This window comes from Oxyura jamaicensis, chromosome 3 (assembly GCF_011077185.1).
Source record: "Oxyura jamaicensis isolate SHBP4307 breed ruddy duck chromosome 3, BPBGC_Ojam_1.0, whole genome shotgun sequence".
Lineage (NCBI taxonomy): Eukaryota > Metazoa > Chordata > Aves > Anseriformes > Anatidae > Oxyura > Oxyura jamaicensis.
This window is the reverse complement of record NC_048895.1, coordinates 14049459-14064087: the sequence shown is the minus strand read 5'-3', so window position 1 is coordinate 14064087 and position 14629 is coordinate 14049459. Positions and strand designations below refer to the sequence as shown.

The window sequence follows — 14629 nt, the reverse complement described above, 5'->3', positions numbered from 1 at the left end:
ACAAACAAAACTGTTTTGCCAGATTGCTGCGCCATGCCCTTGATGGGCAGTCTTGAGTTATCTGCAGAGCTGAGCCTCCTGCTTAACAGCTGAGGGCTTAATGCATTGTGGAAAAAAAATAAAATAAATAAAAAAAGAAGAGCTGAAGAAGCCTTGTCAGAAGCAGAGTTGTCATCAGGGAAAAAATACAGAGAGTTTTCTTTCTCACTAACGCAGTGGCTATCATGTCAAAGTGTTATCACAGCCTTTTGCTCTCTGGAGCTGCTGGAAGCAGGGTGGGCAGTGCTCCTGCCCGGCTCGCTGCACAAGCACATTTGTTCACGAGCTGGGCAGACAAGGGGAGCCACACGGAGCCAACAAACAAAGGCACAACGGGTGCCCGTTCATTTCCTTCTGCTCGGGGGGAGTCCAGCCACGGGGCATCTAATTGCGGCTCTCATTGCTCAGCAAGACCAAGCCAGCACACATGGCTAGAGCTGAAGGCAATGAGCGATCCAGTCGTGCACCTCCCTGGATCCTTAGGAGTCACAGCCACCAGTTTCCAAAGGCTTTCATTATCACCCCTGAATATGACCAATAGCAGCCTGGGACACCAGCTCTGAACTAGAAATAGAGGGGAAATAAATCCAGCCTTTACAGAGAGGTCAAGAGGTGCAGGGAGAGGTGCCCAGTGGTTGTCCTCCATGCCTTGGTAGGGTTTAGGAGCTCTAAGTGTGGCTAAGCATCCCAAGTCCTTGCATCTGAAGGCTTCACAGCAAGAAGGGCATTGTCTCCTGCCTGTACCCTCCTTTGAACATCCTCACGCCATCACTACACAGCTGGGCAGGGTCTTAAACTCTGCCCACTTTACTGGGGGACCTTGAACCCCCCCGTTAAAGCAGTTTGCTCTGAACTGTAGAGCCAGGCTTGGGTTTGGGGGAACTAGAGCATCTGCAGGCCTTGATAATGGTGGAAATTCAGCAGAAATGTTTAATCTTCCATATTCTGTGAACAAGGGACAGCAGGGCAATAAGAATGAGCAGGAAGGGCTCGGCATGCCCACCCTCTCTCCTCCTTGACCTGGAAACTTGCAGGTTCCTTTGCTTGCATGGCCTTGAGTCCGAGATGCCGGGAGTGCGGTGACGATGCTGCTTCCTACCACCAAGCACCAAGACCCATAGCCACAGCAGTCGTGGCGGGGATGCAGCACCTAAAATGGGGTTTCCAGTTCTGGGCGAGACCCCCTGGTTCTCCCTCCATCCCCATGCACCTCGATGCTGGACATCCCACTGGCAGCGCCCGCCTTGGCAGCTTTCCCGTCCCTCCGCACGAGGGCTGTCGCTGGCTGACGAGAGGCTCTCGGCACCTCGGCTTCCAGAAGGAGGGAGGCTCAAGTCCTTAAAAGGTGAGGAATCCGGTTGTATTTATTGTCCCCCGGGGCATTTTGCAAGAATACAGATGCCTCTGGATGCTTTCCTGCGCAAGTCAAGTTTTTACAAGATAAACAGGCTTTCCTGCAGCTGTGCATGTGTGTGTTTAGTCGGTCATCGGGAGAGGCCGGAGGGGTTCCTGGTGCTCTGCAAACGCTTCCCCAGATGGTGCGGGTGCCAAAGCCTTTGGAAAAACAATGCAAAGGCTTCTCCTGGAGTAACACCCTCTGGCATGACGTTTTCCCTCTTCTCTCTGCCCCTGGCATGCTGACACTTTCTGGCTGTTTCCCCTGGGTATGGATACGATATATTTCTTCCTAGGTATGGATACGGTCCCCAGCACCGCTGTGCGCAGTTCTTACCCGAACACTTAAAAATAACCCTAACAATAACACACAGCCTCGGCTCCTCTCCTCCCCGCCCACGGCAGAAATAGCACGGCAAGTTTACAGACCGCATCCAGACTTCTGACATATCTGAGGCACGTGGCTATCAGAAAGGGTCCAAAGCCTGCCTCTGCCCTCTTGTCCTTGAAGAAAGCGATGAAAACAGGGAGAAAAACCCACAAATGCTGGCACCGGAGACCTCCAGAGTCCGTGCGTCTCGAGGAGGTGTGCAGTTTACGGGCAAACGGGTGTCACTCCTTGTATAAGCTCGTTGCAGGTGCCAAAAGCACGGGGCTGGCAGAGAGTAATTGCACAAACAAGGCTGGTGTTAACCATGTGATTTAGGCCTCGTCCTAAGCAAGCAGTGCTCCATCACTCCCGCTGGAAAGCTCTCTGAGCAGAACGCTTATTTACTGCCTGTTAAACCACGCCGCTACACGCATCCCGTTTGACTTGTTAATAACTTTGCTGGCTGTGATTCATCCCAGAGAAGCAAAAGGATGATGAGAGTGAAATACCAGCATCACCTTTCGGAAGATGTAATTACCGGATCAGGAGAACTGCTTCGCTCTCATGATTCACTGCCTGGGAGAAGCACACGGGCGTGACCGACTGCGCTTGGCTGGGGCTTGACAAAGGCTGGCGGCTGAGCTGCACTCATCCTGCAGGATGCTGAACGCTGGCAGGGAGAGGGTCAGTGGCACGGATGGCAAAAAGCAGCTTATTTTTTGGGGGGGAAAAGACCAGGCTTGTGCAGCCCAACAATTGCATTAAATCCTCAAGCTGTGGGGGAACATCATTGACCTGCTTTGGAGCTCCAAAGCCAGGCGCTGCTGCTGATGCCGGCCTCACTGTCTGTGCAGCCCCATCCTGAGCCTGCCGGAACCCCAGGAGCTGCAGACCTGAGCCTGGTCCCCTCCAAAGGGACACATTTTAAAGGTGCTGAGGGGACCCGGGCCCTTTGCAGCTCTGAGCGTCCCTCTGCGGAGCCCTCCGCACGTGTGCGCTGCCCGGAGGGGCCCTGCCAGCCGAACCACGAGGCTGGATCAAGAGCAGGAGCAGTTCTGTGTAGCTGGGGAGCACGGGCAAAAAGGGCAGCTAAGTTCCTTGCCGGCAGCTGCATGACTCTCCCTGAGTCTGGGGCAAACCAGCACTGACGGGGCGCTCAGCACAGGAGCAGCATCTGGCCCCAAAAGGGCTTCACTTGCAAGTTTTGTCCTTGGGCGGTTTCCTGCGTCCCTCTGAGAGCCGCCGCTGCACCCCAGCACGCTGAGCCCGAGGCGTGACGGCAATGGAGCAAGAGGAAAGTGGTGAGGTGGGGCAGGAAGGTGTGCCTGGAGGTCCCGACGCCCCCATCAGCAGCAGAAGCACAACGAAGGCAAAGCGATGAATAAATAAGAGATGGGTGCATCGTAAAGGGAGACAAGGAGCGGGACGGGTGGGGATTTCCATAGAGAATATGCAGGAGCACTACTGGATCCATGAGGAATCATTACAAACTTTATTTGTCTGTGCATCGTGTACCATTGATAAGGATCATCACAATTAGTGGACTCACTGCCTATAGTGGTGGGCAATACACACAAAGAAAAATCAATGAAGCCAAACAAACAAAAATGAAATCATTGTACATAAAGGTAATCGCAGACCTGAACAACCTGCATTTGTGTTCAATTCCTCCCCCAAAACAATGAGAAACCGAAAAGAAAACCCCAAGAACCCTTCAAAAAAGAAAAGAAAAGAAAAAAAGCTTTGACAAGGAAAAAAAAATATATCTTTAGACTCTTGGAGAAAATCTTACAACAGGTTAATTGAAGTTTCCACAGCTTGTTCAAAATAAGTACAGATACCCCAGCCAACCGGTTGTGGTACAGAGGTGCTTCTCAGCCAGGTCGGAGGAGCTTGCCAGTGACGTGCAGGCTGGGGGTTTGCCTGGCTGGGCCACCAAGGTGGGTGGTGTGGGGTGAGGAGACACCCATCAACACCATGCACAACCTTATCTTGGAGAGACGGGGTGGTGCTGAGCGACACCTGCCCCGTCTCATCCTTTCCATCTGTTTCGGAGGGGAGATGCCCTGCTGGATGCATCCCCTTTGTCTCTGACTCCTCTCTGTCACCCTGGCCAAGGCCACCGGTCCCCACCTCACCTCCGTGCCAGGGCTGTGCCCTGCTCAGCACCGAGCTCACCCTCGCTGCGTGCTAAATGATCAGTCCCAGAGGCAATGCCTAGTGCTAAGTGCTGCTGGCAAACGTGTCCCTTTTCCTCCAGGAATGCGTCACGGCTGCCTTCAGAGGTGTGGGAGACCTCGTTACGGCCCTTCAGCTCTCACACCGAATTGTTCTGCCTCCAGCTGGCTGTGGGGAAGGAGCAGCCCTGAGGACTGATCCCGATGGCTTAGCACTCAGAAACAGGGGCTGTCTCTTGGCCCCCGAGGACACAGAAACACCCGTGTGGCTGTTATTGCTTCTCAGGGACCCCTGCGCGGAGCAGTGAACGGTGAAAGCTTTCCCTCCTTTCCCCCCCCTCCCCGTGAAGAGGAAACAAACAACCAAAAAAACAAAAACAAAAAGAACTATGGGAGAAACTAAACTACCTCAAATAAATAAAACCAGGTGAAAAGAAAACACTTGTATCTGCAATGCTCAACCCACATGGCTGGAAGGACTATCGCTATAGGATGCTATATACAGGTAGGGTTCGTTTCATTCATGCAAAATGTTACTAGTACCACGACAGCATGCCCGGGGGGTGGACGAGGCGGGGGAGATGGGCTGGGCAGAGGACGGGCACTGTGGGACCTCAGCGTAGGACACCGGACACGAGGCCGCGTCCCCAAAGCACGGAGGGTGGGGGGAAAAGGGGAAAATGGGGGGGGAAGGGAGGGGAAATGCTAATTATACACACATCAAAATGAAAAAAAAAATCGAATGACGAAAATGGTTGTGTTCTATCCTTAGAAAGCTCCCAGTTTCCCCTTTTCCTTCAGTCTGGTCTCTCGTTTCTTTCTGACAGGGCCAGAGGGGACGTTCCCAAGTGGCGAAGGCGGATGGAGGATGCTCGGAGGTCAGGACCCTCGCTCGCCTCTCCTTCCCTTGCCCACCGGCTCCGTTTCTCACCAGCCACTCCGGGCTTCCCTGTGCCAACGCGCCCCGGTCGCCTTCGCATCCATCCTCCTGGGGGGCGGTGAGAGCGATGGGACAGGGCTCGGTCGCTGCCGGCTGCTCTCGCTGGTAGAGTTGCAAAGAGGGGACCCCTGGGAAGGGGGTCCGGCCGGCTTTGGGGTCCCTCCTAGTTCAAAGGACGCTCCAAAGCCGCTTTCCGTCAGCAGGTGTGTGAACATGGCAAATCTCTTTTATTCTTTCTCTGTTCATTATACACAGCGTTATATCTATATCTATACCTATATATTGCTCTATATAGATACATATAGATATACATATATTTACTATCTCTGATTGTTCCTTTAGAAGCCCTTTATGTGGCAGTAGGCTTCCAGAGATGAGAAGAATATGTACAACAGCCACAGAAGGATAAAGAGTGAGGATGTGAGCAGCTTGGAAGTCCGCGGCCCGCCCAGCTCACCTCCAATTTCGGGTCTCCGCCGATAGAGCAGCACACCCACACTGATAAAAGCAAAAATGGTGAAGAGGGTGACAGAGAAGGCCAGGGTGCCGGGCGAGACTTCGAAGGCTTGTCCGTGTGCCGCGTGGTAGATGGCCGCGATGGACCAGGCCACCCCGATGCCCAAGAAAACGTTCACAGCATTGCTCCCAGTGACGTTCCCAATGGAGGCGTCCGCGTACTGGTCCTGTGTCGCTGCTACTTTGCTGGCAAACGTGTCTGCAAGGGGAAGGCAGAGAGAAGCCCTCAGGAAACAGGCAACTAGGGAGGGATGGTGGCGGGCAACGTGGGGACAGAAGTCAAAAGCATCACTGGGGGAATGAAGACATTGGGTAAATATATGGCCCTGCCTACAGGCGCTCCCGAGGAAGGACAGTCAAGGTCCAGAAATGCCCAGGAGGGAAATCTCAAAGTCCAGAATTATGGGGCTTCCCAGTATGGCTTGCAGATTCCCTACAGTGCTTCAAGCCAGAGACAGCTCTTCCCAGTAGTACAGTGTACTGGCCCCTTCCCCACATCCACTAATATGCTGACTTGTACAAGAAGTGAAAAGATTGGGAGAGTTTTGTGGGATCTGGAATGGTCTGTCTCCATCTACCAGGTCTGTTCAAGTTTTGTATTTTAATTTCTGTTTGTTTTAATGATTTCTCACCAGTGCTTTTTGCCTCAGTAAAGTCCAGTGTCCTTTGAAGACCCTGACAATTTGGGAGAGAAGCGCACAACTTTCGCCCATTTAACAGGGGAGAAAAAACAGGTAGGTCCATGCACACTTGCCCAAGTGCTTCATCAGCTTCAAGACCAGCAACAAAAGATAAAACTCTCTGATAAAACATGCCTGGCCTTTTACGCTGCAGATCTTGTGGCTAGCTGACCAGCACGATGCTGTCCTCTGCCATAGGGAAATGTTGGCTTTACATCCAAGCCCAGCAGCTCAGATAATGCCCAGATAACACCACACCATCTGTGAGTGTCTCCCAGTTGAAACAGGAGTAGCCAAATATATCCCAAAAGATTTTCTCTTTTTCTCTTAAATGTTTCCTGACATGTCAACTTTTGTCAACAAAAACAGAAGGGAAGACTTTGGCTGTCAAGGGTATGAGACAGTGCTACAAAACTTGCACCTAAAAGTTCTAGTGCCAGAAATCTAAAAAATGCTCCTTCTTTTGCCCGAACCTGTTCTCCCTTTTGGTTCTGTTGCTTCCTTTTGGGGCTCTGATAGCATTAGGCCAGTTTCAAGGTCTTTGTGCATCCAAGTGCTGACCACTGGAGTTTTGGGACTGGTGAGAAAACGTGTGACTGAAGCAGGAGGTGGTCAGGTTGGGTTACAGCCCGTCTCCAGGATCTAGACTGTGCCTGGTCAGCACAGTAGTATGTGGCAATGGAAACTCATGTTTTTTCTCTCCCTGGTCAGTCTGCAGTCTCTGCTGTCTTCTGAAGCTCAGTGGCCGTTTGTTCATAGACACATCTCCAAGTATCTGCGGGGTCACAGCCTTCTAGTAGCTTCACAAGTGGCATTTCTAGCAGCTTCCCTGGCTCAACAGCATCTCAATCCACCTGAACCAAAGCTGAATCTGAATTCATACAGAGGTGCCTGTTCTGGGTAGAGCACCCTGAGTACGAACAAGCACCTGCCTCACCTGGGAGACAATATCCAAGGAGAAGACTTTCAGAAAGTGCCAACACAGGTAGCATTTTAATCAAAGACTCATTTCCTACTCTGAGAGGAAATGCCATGGAGGCTGTCCATAGAAATAGATACAACATAGTCTGGGCAGAGATGGACCTTTACAACAAACTGCCATTGCCCTTACCTGGCACCGATGTCCCCAGCGCGACAAACACGACGGCGGTGACCGAGTCCTTCAAGCCAATGGTGCAGCCAAAGTGGGACGCCAGGTCGCCGATGAAAGCTGTCAGGATGCCGATCATGAGGATGGAGACAACGAAGCAAGCCCAGCCATTCCAGTAGTCTGTCGGGGGCACGAAGGCAAAAAGGACCTTCCAGAAGACGGTCAGAAAGTGCATCACGTAGTCAAAGCAGGAGGGCAGCTTCTCCTCCCCACATTCATCGTCGTCATCGTCTTCCCCTGGAGAAAACCACCAGTGCCTGGTTAGCTGCTCATTCCAAGGGAAATTTGGCAAAGCTTTTGTGCTTACTGCAGCCCCCAAACACCACCTCTCATGGCTTGGGCCCTGGAAAACCTTGACTTCCAGATATCTCATTTTCTGGGAAAAGAACAGGGGACACGAGGACCTTTCCTGGCTCCTCTCTGTTGTACAGAGACCCTCCAGAGGCATCAGTCTTGAAAAAAGACCTGCACGTCAGAAAACACAGGGCCTCATGCCAGCACCTCTGCCTGGGTTTGACCACCAGATGCTTTCTGAGTCTCGGCCCCTGCTCAGTACTTTCCTTTTCACATCCTCCCCCACCACGCAGATGTTTAATTGGATAACAAAACGTATAAAGTCTCCCTCAGGGCAAACAAGTGGTCATGCTGTATGCTGTGTACCAATCCATAGGTGTCAATTAACTCCACGTTTAAATGGGGGCTCCATGCCATGACAATGGAGCTGCTGGGGAAAGCTTCTTGAGTGCTGCTTGCTTTGTTACTGCTCATAACAACTGCTTTCTGCCTTGATGCAAAGGTGGCTATGAAAAGCCAAATGGGGGACCAAGACATGGCATATGTCCTAAGAAGTTGGCCAAACCCTGAGCACTGAAGCTTCAGCACTTTGTGCCCCCCCCCAGGAGAGCGCACACAGCATGTGGGAGGAAGGAAAGGAAAAAGCCCAGGGATCCCCCAAATAGTTCAGTCCTTCACGAGGGTGTTGGTAACCTGTAAAGGGAGCCAACCTGCTCTAGGTTTGGTCCAGCTCCAGCGCATGTAAACTTTGCTGGCATCCTGGGGGCTTTCAGCAGAGATCCAGCTGCAAGGGAGAGGGTATGGAGCCAGAGAAAATGTCTCCTCTGGGAGGGTGGTGAGGCCTTGGGACACCTACCCTGGGTGGTGGATATTTCCATCTTTGTGTGTTTTCAACATTTGGCTAAATAAATCTATGGGAATAAACCTTGGGAAAGTCCTACTGAGCACCCTGCTGGGGTGCAGTGTTGCACACGTATCGTTTGCCTTTGAAGAGCCTTTGCAGATCAAGACCAACATGTGGGAAACTTGGTGTCTGTACAATAACTTGATGGAAAATGATGTGTTGGTTGGCTTTAAGGCATTGCACTCATTATGGCAGAACCAGTAGCTAATCGGAAGCATGGTGTTATTATTTTGGCAGATATAAATGCCCTGTTCCTGTGCATTGTGGTGGAGATAAGGAACATTTTTTTTTTCAGCCTGGGAAACCTAGGCTGGACTTTTGCTTTTTGCACAAAGGCTGGTACTGGCAGGAAACCACTGTGCTGACACTGTAATTTTGAGGCAGGTATTTTAATCCTCTTCCCAAGCTACTTGGCAGCAGGACTGTTGTGGATCTAGATCTTTATGGAGGTGATAAAACAGACTGAAAAATGAACATGAGTGCCACTGTCATAACGCTCATCCACATCTGTCTATCATTTCGATAAGCAGGAATAATGGCCCTCTTTCCAAGAGCTGGCCAGATACTGTTAAGGTGAATTAAAATGCAGAGCAAAGTTGGACAGTGACCCATTCAGGTACAAGCTCACAAACTGCAGCAAGTTTTTGCTTGAGGAGCTAAATCCTAGCAAAAACTTAGGTTCAGAGCTCAGAGACAAACTCATCTTCCCCAGCTGCAAGGGACAGCTCACGCCCACCGAATTATGCCACATCTATTAAATGTCTGTTAATCATCCTATTAGCACTGATGGTAGTTGTATATTTAAGGAGTAGCGGTGATGGGGCTTTCATGTAACTGCAGTCTTTTACATACTTCACAGAGATGAGATCCAAGTACCAGTGATTAGTTTTACTTTAATATGGGATCCAATTAAATAATTGATTCTGGCATAGATTATTTTAGCCATATTAGCTATAAAACCTGCAGCGAGGATTGTCTTGCTTGATATGTTCATGCTGTATCCGAAATAATGGGAGGCTCTTGGCTGGAGGCTCTAAGAATAACTATGCTACAAAGAGAGGGATGGCAATTTGAGGGCATAGCTGCTGCGCGATGTCCTGTCCTCGTTTTCAGATGCAAAGGGTAAATGGTACAGCCATCACTTTTAATTAACTTGTTCTGGGTAGGGGTTGCCATGTACAGAGGAGCTTGAGGTAGGAAGTGTGAGTGTTCCCTCATGCATTTCGATACAAAATTAGCTGGGTGGGCTCTGATTGCCTTCTCCAGTGATTTAATCTAGGATGGTTTATTTTGCCCTAATGCTTGCAGATGAAGGGCCCAGGCTGAGCTGTAAGGCTATAACATTCAGCCAGTGAGTTATAACATCTCCAGCTGTTAAAACCACATCTGTGAGAGACCTTATTCTACCTACAACAGAAGTGGGAGTGCTAATACATCCTATACTGCGCATACTGGTAAATGTGGCACTGGTCCCTGTGAGAGCAGTACAGGAAGGTGTTTGTGAGGGAGAGGCAGTTCTCCAGGGGAAGGGAGATAAGATCAAATATGATCTGATATGAACACGGATAGGATGTGCTGCTGCTGGGTAGCTGAGCCATAATCTACTGCTGAACCATAACCACAGGGGCTGGAGGAGCAGGAGCATTTCGTCATTGCATTGATGCAAGGGGTCAAGGGCAAATTTTGGCTGTCAGAGGGGGGACGCAGTGACTGTCTTCAGGGTTGGGCGCCCTCACCCTAGCACTGTCCCCACTGCAGGGAGCACCAGAGAGGGCGAGCACTGCCACTTCCCACCAGGACCCTCCATGCTGTTCTGAGTTGAAACACTGTGATTTCCCCCCAGATCTCTGCCACTAAAATGAATTTTCCCCTCTGCCATCTGGTAGCACCCAGAGCGTTTCTCTGCCGGGTGCTACACACTTACTGCAGGAGGTTTCCCACACATCAGACAAGGTGATCTCATGAAAAGATTTGACCAGCTGTCTTATTTATGCAGATGCTGTAAATAACTCCACCACCTGTTTTGCCTCCTGCCACCTCACTACGATCTGTATTACTGGTACGGCCAAGCCGAGACACAAGCAAGGTTGATCGTAATTCACCTGGAGCAGCAGTCTAAACTCACCCGCACTGACAGTAATAGCCTCAATAAACTGCTCCCTCCAGCTGTTTGTGCCAACCACCAGGGCCAGGTTTGTCTTCTTAATGAGCTTGTCCACTGTGTTCTGCAGATGGAGATGCAGAAGAGAGAATTAGGGGATAATTGGACTGGAGGTGCTGGGCTAAAACCCACTGGCACTGGTTCTTACAGCCATACGCTTATGGAAAAAGCGTGGCAAATACTAAGCTGAGGTCAAGTGTCCCAGCAGTGAAAGCAAATGTAAGTATTTCCAATTCCCCTCATTGCCACTCAAAAAGGCCTTTTGAAACCTGCTCACGATGGGAGTTTGAGTGGTCTCGGTGGAGGTTTAACAGCAAATAGCACCGAGGTGCCACAGCTCCTGTTGTTCACAATGCCTTGGGAGGAATTTTTACTGAGCTGTTTCAAAGCTTTGTAAATAATTGGGACTTGAGCGAGGCTCTGCCTCTGTGCACTGCTCAGGCGTTGAAGCTCAGTGCTAGTGGGGAAGGCACTGTGGCTGCAGCGGGCAGGGGATGCTCCTGGGCAGGCTTCACCACAAAGCCACAATGATTTCTTGCATTTAGGGTATAAGAGCTTTGCCATAGGAGTCCAAGGGTCAGGGCTCACTCAGAACTGCCTTTATATAGGCTATAAAGCATCGCTGTGATAGCAAGATTATATGTGAAATTATCGTGTAGCATTTTGGAGCCCAGTGAGCTCTCAGGCTCACCTGGTTGATGTGCTTGTGTAATAACCACAGGCAATGGTCTGAGGCCTTGTGATGCCAGTAGCTGCCTCACTTTGCTGTGATGCCGTTAGTGTGTGTTGGCCAATGTTGTGCAAAACCAGAGGAGTAGAAGGATGGGGATGTGGTGGTACCTTGAACTCATAGGATTCCTCAATGATGACTTCAAGCTTGGTGTGCTCCCCCAGGACTGGGCGCCCCATCTCTGCAATTCGTCTCTCTTCCTCCTCCTTGCTGGTCAATGGCTGCTTCTCCTCGTTCTCCTCTGTAAAGCAAAGAGCCCACCTGTGAGCCAGGTCCGGCCGGTCACTCTCTGGAGTTGGCTTCCCATCGGAGGGGGAGGTCAGGAAGCCTCCAGGCAGGAGCATGAGCGACAGAGCAGAGGAGAAGAAGAAGGAGGTCATGGAGCGACAGACAAGGTGGTTTTGCTGGGGAATGCTGGCAAAAGAGGTTTGCAACTTGTCCAACCTCAGGAAGAGTCTAATTCACCCTCAGGGCTGGGGAGTATCCCCTGGTATCTGCTGCCTCTCCCACACATTTGCTGGGGGGAACAGATCACCACTAAGGCTGCTCCAATTCCCAGCCCTCCAGTTCTGCATCCAGGTGTGGTTAGGACATTTCCATCCACATAACAAGCAGAGAGCTGTCAGCAGCCCCAGGGCTGAGGAGGGGATGAGACTCTCCTGAGCAGGGCTTTGCCTTGTGGGGAGCGGGCTGGTGGCTGGAGAGCATGGGGCTGGAGGAATAAGCATGGCCAGCACCGTGTGAGGAGCTGTCCCCAGGGCATGGCTTGGCCCCAAACCCAGAGAGAGGAGGCAATGGCAGGACTACAAAAGCCATGGAGCTGCTCTGCACTTCCACCAATGTATGCACAACCTCAGGGCGGGGGGACATTTTGTCACCCTCTCTGCACACCCCCACGTTGATTCCTGCCAGCCCACCCTTGGGGACGAGCAGAAGGCCATCGGGGCTGAGAGGGGCTGGGTTTGCTGGGGAGAGGAGTTAATTTGCCCGGGTCAGTAGGTAAACACGCCGGTCAGTCCGTGTTAGACCGCCACGGCCCATGGTTGCCACGCTGCGGGTACCTCGGATGGTGACCACGGTGCAGGGAAGAGGACGCTCTCTAGCCTGGACCTTCCTGAAGATGGGTTTTCCTATCAGAGCGACCAGCAGGAGATCAGCAGGAGGCACCGCACACCCCATGCACACCCACGCTGTGCCATTAGTAATCTCTACATCCTACTGCACACGGGGTTAGCGTGGCTCCCGCCCGGCTGCCCCCCTGCCTGAAGAGTTGTCACCACCATGGGGAGCTGCTCGAAGGGCCCGGCCTCGCGGCCAGAGCCTCGTCAGCCTCAAGGATCATTTGCAGCGCTCTTGAGGGGCTGCCCTGCGTCCCGTCAGGCTGTGTCATGGTCGCCATGCCCCGCCGAGGGCAGCAGCCATGACGGGTGTGCGGCAGGCTGGGCGTGCTGTGAGAGGACGCGGTGTCAGCAAGGGCGGCCCTGCCGCCTGCTTACCCTTCCAGAGTTTCCCTCCAGGGCGGAACAAAAGCAAAGAGGAAACCGAGAGAAAGGAAAGAGCAGGATGAGCATACGGCCATTAAGAGGAGGAGGGGGGTGGGTGGGTGGGCAGGGGGATAGCGGAGATCCATACCTGTGATGGTGAAGCCACCTAGATGAAACCAAAAATGAGAGAAAGAGAGAGAAAGAGAGAAAGAGAGGGTTAGCATTGTCACAGCAGCCCCCCAAAGCCCCCAGAGACATGGGAGTCCTCGCCTGCCCTACCTGGGCCTGGGGACTGGTCCCTGACCTGCACCCTGGGGATGGCGTGGGGACACCCTGCCCAAATGCGGGCTCTTCAAGCCTCATCTGCCACCCCCCAGCACCTAACATAGGCTGCAGAGCCCACCTGGAGGTTGAGGGTGCTCTGCTTCCCTCCCCGGCCTGAAAACACAGAGGCTGGGTGGGCTGTAAATGCCCTGAGTCTGGAGGCACCACCTGCACCACCTCTTCCAGTTGGGTTGGCCATCTGTCCCACCTATAAGTCACTAGCCTCTCCTCTTTTTGCCATGCCAGCGTAAGAGGCGATGGGTTAATCTGCACAGCATGGTTTTGTAACCCGGCATGTCGGTGGCTTTGCTACGGCTGTAGCAACACCACTCCCAAAAAAATGCTCCTCGCCACAGTGGGTTACCGGTAATGATTTTGGGGTGTTAATCTGAGGGCTGTTGGGGCATCAAATACCTGATCTTACTTAAATAGTGCTGACCGCCCTAAAAAAGAACATTGTGAGCAAAGAAAAATGTCAAACAAAATCAATCGTTTTCCAAAAATATGTAGACAAACTGGAAAAATGGAAAAGAAAAAGGAATGCGTGCTTACCAAGCTCATTCAACAACAGGGCTGTGAAGGAGACAGACAGAGACAAACACAGAAGAAGAAAAGTAAATGAATAATGAAATCAAAAGGGATATCCACAGAAAGACTCCAGATCCCAGGGCAGAGATTTCAGATCTGTAAAGCTGCAGGATACCATTAGTGTTGAGAGCGATGCACTAAAAATAAAGGAACAGAAACATTTCATGGGACTGTAGATTTAAAATAAAAATGATTGCAAACATGGGGTGGATATGAGTTAAAAGGCACACTCCAAAAATTCATTTTTCCCCTTCGAATCCTATGTGCAAGATCTTCCATTGGTCTCGGGGGCAGTTCTGCCTTGGGGGAGGACACAATACATCCCACGTGCAGTGACTACTGGCTTTGACCTCCTCCAGCCACCTGCTGGGGAGCAAGAACTACACTCGGAGACTGCACTTCTGGCATACACAATGTGAGAAGAAAAGTCTGGGGCAAGGTTTGGCTTGGGGATCTGGTCACTCAACATTTTAGGTGTCTGAAACAAAAGAAAAAGGCTCTCCCTTGGCGCATGGTGGGTCTCTGGCCCCTGAGGCACAGGCCTCACCTTGGCTATGTGGCCTAAGGGTGATGTTTCAGGGATGCTCCCATCTGCAGGGTGCTGAGAACGCAGATCACCCCACTTTGCTGCCTCTTGTGAAAAATCAAGCAAAAACCTAGCTGAAAAAAAAAAAAAAGCAAACACACAAAAAAAAACCAGCACGACCAAGGCAAGAATAGCATCCTTTAAAATCCTGACTTGCTTTCCAGCTACTGAGTTTGCAAAGCTGAACGTCCCTCAGGTTTTCTCAATTATCTTTGTGACCAGGAGGGTGAGAAACTTTCTTTCTTTTTATTTTATTTTATTTTATTTTATTTTATTTTATTTTATTTTATT

The 14629-nt window shown here is 51.2% G+C and overlaps 1 protein-coding gene across 7 annotated transcripts in view; it reads right to left on the bottom strand.

The window, feature by feature from the left end:
* Positions 1-2528: 2528 nt before the first annotated feature.
* SLC8A1 (solute carrier family 8 member A1) overlaps positions 2529-14629 on the bottom strand; it is a 101008-nt gene continuing 88907 nt past the window's right edge. For 3 of the 7 annotated variants that reach the window (XM_035322909.1, XM_035322910.1, XM_035322914.1), the window contains exons 4-9: positions 12989-13006; positions 12853-12867; positions 11467-11597; positions 10591-10690; positions 7229-7504; positions 2529-5636 (exon numbers count right to left, since the gene is read on the bottom strand). In XM_035322909.1, the coding sequence (XP_035178800.1) occupies positions 5260-5636; positions 7229-7504; positions 10591-10690; positions 11467-11597; positions 12853-12867; positions 12989-13006 (917 nt within the window). In that variant the 3' untranslated portion in view covers positions 2529-5259. Of the gene's footprint in view, positions 5637-7228; positions 7505-10590; positions 10691-11466; positions 11598-12417; positions 12487-12852; positions 12868-12988; positions 13007-14629 lie in introns of all 7 variants that reach the window. The other 4 variants (XM_035322911.1, XM_035322912.1, XM_035322915.1 and 1 more) reach the window with 3 other exon arrangements.